At 41.3% G+C, this 8918-nt stretch overlaps 1 protein-coding gene across 4 annotated transcripts in view; it reads left to right on the forward strand.

Annotated features, from left to right (window-relative positions):
• FYN (FYN proto-oncogene, Src family tyrosine kinase) overlaps positions 1–5719 on the forward strand; it is a 138552-nt gene extending 132833 nt beyond the window's left edge. For all 4 annotated transcript variants that reach the window (XM_083858451.1, XM_083858453.1, XM_083858454.1 and 1 more), the window contains one exon: positions 2836–5719. In XM_083858451.1, coding sequence (XP_083714577.1) covers positions 2836–3044 — 209 coding nt within the window. In that variant the 3' untranslated portion in view covers positions 3045–5719. The remainder of the gene's footprint in view (positions 1–2835) is intronic.
• The last annotated feature ends 3199 nt before the right edge of the window (positions 5720–8918 follow it).

Below are 8918 nucleotides of genomic sequence, written 5' to 3' on the forward strand. Positions count from 1 at the left end.
AGTAAAATATCTTTGGAAGTGTTCTTGTTGTATACTGAGGAACACCCAAATGTTTGTTCAGTGTGTTCTGGTTTGTTGTGAGCCTCTGTGACCTAACAACATCAGTTTGGAGTCAATAATATAGGAGAACCTTAACTCTATGCAGAATCTGATGTCTGCAGAATCTTGTTTTAAGTCTGTTTTCATCATTTTGGAGGCCTAACCATGGTCCACTTTAGGAGCCATTCAGAGTGTTTGTTCCTAGTTATAAACATCATAACAAAAATATGGTGGATGGGATGCAGCTGATAAATGAAACACAGGAAACCAGTGCTGAAGTGTTGGCCTGCAGGTTAGGGAATACTGTAAGTCTGTAACCTTTCTTTTTGCAATTATCCCTGCAAAAGAGAGGCCTATAAGAGTATGAGACAGTTTTCTGGACAGGTTCTTCCATGCACAACAGGCAGCAAAAGAAACTTCCTTCTCCTCTCCCTTCCCTTGCAGTAAAACCCATATATGAAACTAAACTAAGTACTCCTCATGTTTGAAAATGGGAGGTGCTGCAGTAAGCTAAGCAGAACTATCCTGTGACCACAACATGGATGACTGAGAGCCTAAATATAAATACAAGGAATAAGTAGGGAGACCATGCCAGGGGTGGTTACAGTGACAGGATAGGAATATGATCCTTGCCCAGACACTGCAAATGGATATCAGTAGGAGGAAATTACCCTGACAAGATAAGAGGAAAAGGGGGTTTGTAATCCTAACATGAGATGAGAATCTAGACGTGGATGGTCAGGAAAGGCTGAATTTTGCAGACGTTTCTTTCTAAGCATCCTTAATAATTAAACACAGCCAGGACATGAGGATACAGAGTAAAAACCAAATCCAGGGTTACAGCCAAGTTACCAGCCTAAATGCTATACAGTGTAAGAATTTTATTGGCTTAACCCCAGCCAGTAAATTAAATTCCACACAGACACTTGCTCACTCCCACGGCCCACCCCCAGGCCCCTCAAAGGTGGGATGGGAAGGAGAATCAGAAAAAAGGTAAAACCTTTTCTTCTTATCTTGACAGGGTAATATCCTCCTGCTGATATCCAAGAGGTTGAGATAATAACAGTTTAATAACTGAAATAAAGTAAAATATAATAATAATTTTATTGGAAATGAAAAAGCGAGACATATAAGCCAAGAAAAATAAATTATGCACAATACAGTTTCTCCCAGCTTCTTGTGCACCTCCTCATTGGCAGAGCATGAGAAACTGAAAAGTCCTTGACATAGGATAAACTCTACTTATCAACAACTAAAACATCAGTGTGTTACCAACATTATTCTCATACTAAATCCAAAACACAGCATTGTACAAGCTACTAGAAAGAAAATTTACTCTATCCCAGCCAAAACCAGACCTTTCTAAAATCAAAGTGTAGAGTGGTTAAATGAATCTATATTGAAGAAGGTGATTGAATCATTCCTCACAAATAGAATTACAAAAAATACAAGATTTTGGGTTCTGGAGGTGGGACAAGCAAACTCTTCAAAAGGACACCCTGCAAGAAGTGGAGGATTCCCAGGGAAGGATAGTGTCATGGAAGCCAGGAAGAGGATAAGCTAACAGAAAGTGCAACATTAAAGTGCTGATTTCTAGATTCAGTCATGAAGAAACTAAAGTGTCCCCACTGGTTCTCCTGCAGAGCTGCTTGGCAGGACCTGCTGAGTCAGGAGAATGAATTCTGCAGGTATTTTTCAGCAAGAGACTGGGGCAGGGCAAGCACAAAGTTTGCAGTGCAGGCTTCTTCTGAAACACCTTTACAGGCTTGTGGTGCCAGTCTTACCCCTGGTACTGTTAAAAATAGTATTGGGAGAGAGATGTAAACTAAAGCTGAGGGTGACTTGCAGTTAATGTTGGTGAAAAGCACTTTGGCAGAGGAGGGGTTGCAGAGAAAAGAAAAAGTGTCAAAGGGCCTGGCCTTACTCTCAGAGTCAAGCAAGATGAGTCACCATCCCTGGAGATATTTAAAAGTCCGTAGATGTGGTGCTTAGGGACATGGTTCAGTGGTGGACTTGGCAGTGTTAGGTTAACAGCTGGACTCAATGATCTTAAGGGTCTTTTCCAACCTAAATGTTTCTATGGTTCTGTGAAGGTAATGCTACTTTTTTCTTTTGAGAGAGAGAGAGAGCTATGGTTCTTTAGTGGAGATCTTTTGCTTGGCATTTGACTTGTCCTGTGAGCAGCTTTGTGCTGTTTTGGTTTGGGAACAGGCAAATATGATGGAAACTGTACTTAACCAGTACAGATGGAGGGAGTGCAAGTCAGGAAGAACAAGCTTCTGGGCTGACACTGAAGGTAATGCTGCTGGACAACCTTGGTTGCCAGCATTAGCAGTGTTTGTCTTGAAGTCCCTGCAGCATGACCTCACAGAATGCTTTCAGAAAGGCCCGTGGTTAGTTGTGAGGGTTTCAGAAATTCATCTTAATTTCTAGAATTTTGTAATTTTCCATTTTTTGCAATCCATTTGTTTTCCTTAAGCAAGCACATCACGTGTTACATTTCACGGTTCCTGCTGTCAGAGAGGGAAAGCACCAAATCCTGTCCATTGTGAATAAGCGAAGAGGGCAACCATGGGAGCAGTGTTCTGCTCATCACTGGATCCTAAAACCCTTTACTGAGAAAGAAAATAATCCAGGTTACCTTGCAGTAGATGAGGAGCTGAAAAAGGACACCACTCTGCTTGTGTTTCACTTGTCTTAACCAAAAGAAATTAGTATGATTGCATAAACCACGTGTTGTAGATATACTTGGTTAATTTTTCTGTAATTTACTGTGGATTTGTTTGCCTTTCACAGGCATGAATAACCGTGAAGTCTTGGAGCAAGTAGAACGAGGTTATCGGATGCCATGTCCTCAGGACTGTCCCATCTCCTTGCATGAGCTTATGATTCACTGCTGGAAAAAAGACCCAGAGGAGCGTCCAACTTTTGAATATTTACAAGGTTTTCTTGAAGACTACTTCACTGCAACAGAACCCCAGTACCAGCCTGGTGACAACCTGTAAATCCCTGGTTTCCAGACACTGTCATGAATTACCAGGTGTTTCTCAGCCCTGTCCCACCTGCTCTCCACCTTCCAGCTCTGTGCTCGGCTTCTCCAGAGTGCAACATCTTCCAGCACTGCAGTGCACAAGAGGGGCTGAAGCTGGGAACTTCTACAGCCCTTGCCTATGACCACTTGTCCTAATAATCTGAATGTCCTGGATGAAAAGGAGAAAAACACTTGTTTTTTCTTAATCAAAGACTCCAAAACTGCATTGTATTGATGTTATGTAAACTGCAAAACCTCTGTTCATTGTAAATAGTAACTCAGTGCCAATAACTGATCCTAGTGCTTTCCTTTTTTTAAAATGCAAAACCTATGTGATTTTAACTAGTCTTCTCCTGATTCAACTAAAAGTATTATTTTCCAGAAGTGGCCTCTTTGTCTAAAACATTTTTTTTTCATGTTTTAACAAATAAAAAAATCAGGACAGGTGTTTGGGTTTTTGCTTTTTTATATATAAAATATATATAATATATATACATACCTGTACATACAGTATATGGGTGCTATTGCAGAGGAGGCTCATTTGGAATTGAATGAATCCTGCTGCAGCTGTACCCAGAAAGCGATAATTTTACTGCAGACATGAAAACACTGGTGGGATTCTGACAGCCAGTGATCTAATTTTTGGCTTTTGCCAAGCATGATTTTTTTAAATTGGATTGCACTTTTTGTTTATGATTATGTACCTGTAGATGGTTGTAACTTTGCTCTTTCAGGAATCACGTGCTGTATTTACAGTAATGTTTCCAATGTTTGACAAGTGTGTGATGATTTGTTCTTGAAATTAAAACGAACATATTTAAAGCAAGAAAACTACACCATCACCGTTTGAACTGGAAAATTGAAACTGCAAGGACTTCTTGTATCAAAACATGTATACTGAAATGTTTCAAAAGGATTTATTAAGCAGTGTAACCACATTCAGATGGTCTTAAAATAATAGCATTTTAGCCATGTCCCCCCGCTAAACTGTTGGTCATGCAACTAGGATTTTTCTGTTTTATGTGTAACATTTTTCCATTGTAAAATAAGTGTGTTAAGTGTCCTGTACTGCTAATGAAATTACTTTCTTTGTGTCTGCAAGTTCTCCAGTGGAATTACTATGCACTTCTTTACATTTCATGGGGGATGCACAGAACAAAGTATTACCTTTTCAGTTGTCTGTACCAGCCTTGAATTACTTACGTTTAACCAAAAAACACACAAAAAAAAATTCCTTTCTATTTCTATTGAGTTTTTAATACTGAGTTGCAAATTTTAAAGTCTTAATTACATTTTGTTATGGTTTATTCACAAGTTTACATTTTAAAACTGTTTAACTTTCTTAATTTAGTAATTAAAAAAAAGAGCATTTTACATTTGGATAGTTGTTTTTTTGTTTAAACTGTGGAGCTAATGGTGGACATGAGATTAAAACCTTTTCAAGAAGGGGTGTTATGCCATTTGGAGCATCATATTTCATAGGAGTATGCAGACCAGTTACCTATGGGACATCATTTTCCAAATTGTGAAGTCAATATGTTTTTAAATAGCTGGAGTTCAGCTGTGAGGAAGATGGCTGAATGCATAGCTAGTCTCTCATTTCTCTCTTCTACAGCAGTTTGTTCTTTATTAGTTCTGTTGCATTTAACATGAATACTTTTACAAGTGTTGCAGGAGAAGACATTTTCTATGTCTTGTATTGCTGTTACTGCTTTAAAAGATTGTGGCCAACTAAGACTTCCTGACAGTTGAATTTTTTTTTTTTTTTAATTATTTAGTACTTAAGATTATAAATTCATATTTTGAAGATTCACACATTTTCTAAAGAGAACCTTTCTTCGTTTGTGAAAACTAACCCAATAATTAATTGAGATTCAGAGAACAAATTGTCATCATCGTTTTAGTATTTTCTACACAAAACTTTGACTGAAAATCCTCTCGCAAAGGAGGCTTCCACACTTAGCCTTTCTCAAAGTGTGAATTTATATGGCAATGTTGCTTGTTACCAGATTTCCATGATAAATTGGTTAACGTTTTACATGTAGAGTCTATAATTAATGTTATGTACATTATATATTCAATGTTGCTGTACCTGTAGCTGTGGAGTACTGAAGAGGCCATGATCCTTGTTGGACTTCTAGCTTCCTCTTAGTACTTACAAAGCAAGTCGTGGCCCTCTTTTTTTTCCCACAGCTACCCCCCTGCCTTAAAATATCATCCATGGAACTGAGGACTCCATAGTAACTCAGCGGGCTGGCGAAGCCAACACGTCACCTCCTCGGCCCAGAGCCCGGTGGCGAAGCGTGGCCGTCCTGCCGAGTTCCTTTAGCAGCCTTTGCTGTGCCACAAACTTAAGTGCAGTTTCCATCTGCAATGCGGGACGAGCCTAAGACGTTAGTTTGCCTGTGTTTCTCATGGGAAGTAAGACTCGGATGGGGCGTTGTTGGGGTTTTATGGCCTTTATTTCTGATTCTTGGGTTTGCTGTTTCTTGTATTGCATTCGGTCTCTGAGTACCACGTTGGTCTCTGCCGGATCTCTGCCTGCAGCTGGCTTGTGTGCAGACTGGTGCCACTGTTGAGTGGCAAATCCAGACCATTTCTCATCGGTAGCTCTTCTGCTTCTTTTTCTTAATGTTGGGAGTTTTGTTGTTTGGGTTTTTTAATCTCTCAAATAAAAACATTAGCAAAAAATTTAAACAAGGGTGTTAGGTTTTTTTGCTATAAATTAATAAAAGCCTTTTCTTAAGCACCATGTGTACACCACAAGTAGTTGTGTGGTGGCTGTAAAAGTAGAATTGATGAGATTAGGAATCTTCTGTTCCTTCCAATAATTTTGTAATTTAAGACTAAATAAATTCCACCCAGATAAAAACAATTGGCTAAATGCTCCCCCCACCAGCCTACCTGATTCCATGGTGTAGTGGTTGAGTTCCAGAAGAGGTCTTCTAGAAGACCTACCAGCAGCAGAAAGGATTCTGTGGAGTGACACAGGCATCTCTAAGCCAAGTTTAATCCAAGACCAGTCTCAGGAAAAGTAACAGGTGGAAATGGGACACTGCTGTGAAAGGGATGAATAGTATGGTTATTATATTTCTGTGAGAAGGCAATTATGTGAGACTTGGTGGTCTTTGAAAAAGACAAAAGTTTGTCAAAGGCACTAACATGATATTCTTTGGCTTTTGTAAACAGTGCTCAGTGTAGTTGTGGGTGATGCTCTGGTTTTGATTTAATAACCCCTGCAGAAAAACAAATACAAGACAGAAAAGTGCTAAAATTACAAGAATAATCACAAATGGAAAATCTGTCTCCAGTGTGAGTGTTTCTTCTGAAGCCTCCAGACTGGAAAGGACTGCCTGCAGCCCAAGAAGGCAGATTGCTAAATGTCTCGATCTTGCCACATAACTTCAAGGTGAGTGGAAAGCTGCTCAAATTTATTTTAACATGCACCATCCTTTTCTCAAGTGCTGCAATAAAAAATGCAGCACGCTAATGAATGCTACTACATTGTACCCAAGGGGTTTAAGGGCCTCACACAAGGCTGAGCCCAAGCATGCAAGAGCTATTAGGAGATATACAGTAGCTCCTCTTCTGAAGTGTAGACAATATTCATTCATCAAAGAAGCCTTTTCCTGTCTAATGGGAAATTACCACCAGCAGTGCAGACAAAAGGATATTTATTTTCTCCAGTCGTGTCAGTTTGAGGGTCTGTCTGTCTTTCAAGAATAATTGAAGTCTGTTTGTAGCTCAGAAATCTCATTGTGTTCTGCAGTCTTGGAAAGCAGTGATTATAATTTCCTGTGACTCATACACAGGGATATTTTATCACTGAGGGGACTCCTGTCAACTGGAGCAGCATTCCCTGCCATCTTAACTGAAGAAAGGGGCACTTTAGTTTCAGACTAAACCAGCACAGACCAAACCAGAACCTGTGTCATTTCCACAGAAAAGGAAAAGAGGCCCCTTGCTGAGATTGCCACATGAGTAGGGTGCTAGTGTCTCCCTCTCAGTGCTTCTAAATTTCTCAGAAATTCTGACAGCTAAAACTAGGCTGCTGAGGTTCATTTTGAATGTTAGAGAGGAAATGCTGGCTTCCCTTAAGTCTGTGAGATATTTTATGTTGACTTCTAATACAGACCCTGTTCTTATGTGTGTGTACAATTATCTGTAACTCAAAAGGAAATTCCATCATAAAAACATCTACATAAACATCAATTCTATCTCCTCGTATTCCTCCCCTGTAACTGAATGCTTAACAAAAATGAAAAACTGGGACATGAGTAGATTAGAGGACAAAATGCTGTTAACAACAAAAGAGTTGCTCTTTTTTCTTCTTGTTGTTTTCTTTTTTTTTTTTTTTTTTTTTTTTTTTTTTTTTTTTTTTTTTTCCTGCTGGTTCCCACTCCGTGATCTCTTACAATCTCTATTCCCAAACCAGGAGCAGCGGTAGCAGCAAGCACTGCTGCTACAGCCCAGAGATGCTGTGGCTACTGCAAAGAGCAGCCTGCAGCTGATTTTAAAGCTGGGGAGAGAAAACCTTTCTCCCGAGGGCATGGCTGCAGTTTGGAGCCTGCGGCAGGAGTGTGCAGGAGTGCTGAGAGAACTGCCCCCCAGGAAAAGCAGGTCATTAGCTGGTAGGCACTGCATCGTGTGCTGGAGAGGCAGAGCCAAAGGTTGCAGCAGCAGCAGCTGTGTTTGCAGCACCAGCTGTGCTCACAGCGCCTGTGCTTCCTCGTGCCCAGGGATTTGGGTGATGAGATTAGAGCAGGCTGAGGAGCATGAACTGCGGTTTCTGCTTCCAAATGTAAATATCTTCTCTGTTACAGCGTAGAGGAAAACAGTGTATGTTCAAGATGGGGGGAAAAGCAGGATTGGTGTGGCCTGTGACTGCGAGGCAAGTGTTGGTTCTGCCTGACCGGGCCAGATGGAAGTTTGATTGTTTGGCTCATTGTTGGAAATAACCCAGCATTAAGCTCTGTGAATAGCTAAAAGGGCAAAGAGTAAAGAAATGAGATTATCCTTCTTCCCCTACAGCCAGGCTATAGCTTGCCAAGGGCTCTGGTTTGCTTTTTTGTGTATAAGCATTTGTTGCTGATCTTCTGCACCCAGAGCCATGAAGTTTGCTCAGCTACCTATTGTCACAGCTTCACACAAAATTCCTGAGCCCTGAAATGGATGAATTCTAATCTGGAAAAAGAAAAAAGAATGCGGGGCTGCTTGTGACTGTTGGGGCTCAGCCTCATGCCAAAGGCCTGTCTGTGAGCCCTGGCATTCCCTGTTTTATTCACTGCTGCAGTTCAGGCTCTGGGCTGCCTCTCAATCCCACAGGCTGCTGGATTTCCCCAGCTAGAAGATGCTACTCATATAGGAAGGGTCCCAGCACACCCCTCCTTGCACCACACAGGGCCTGGGCCATCATTGTTCCTGGGACAGGCTTCCAGGAGAGAGTGGCAATGCAGGAGGGGGCTGCAGCTGCCCTGGAGGCCCTTGGACACCCAGAGCTACCATGCTCTGTTGGCAGCAGCTCAGGCACAACTGCATGGAGCTGCTGACGGGTCTTGGGGTGACTTGGCTGGGGCTGTGTCGCTACAGCCCATAGTCCCAGTGACAATGAAGAACCAGATGCTAAATCCTGCCCTCCTAAAAAAACAAAGGCAACGAGCCACATGGGGAACAGTTTGGTGTCTTAAAGAGAGAGGACTAGGTACGTTTGATCACACGAGGGCTGAAGTGTTCCCTCAGATTCCCATGGCTCCCAAAAGTAGTGCGGCCGCCAGCTGAGCTTTGTCTATGACCTCATATACATCCAGTGTATAAAACACATACCACATATTGAACATTTGCATATGTT

Source organism: Zosterops lateralis (assembly GCF_965231275.1).
Source record: "Zosterops lateralis genome assembly, chromosome: 3".
In the NCBI taxonomy this organism is placed as follows: domain Eukaryota; kingdom Metazoa; phylum Chordata; class Aves; order Passeriformes; family Zosteropidae; genus Zosterops; species Zosterops lateralis.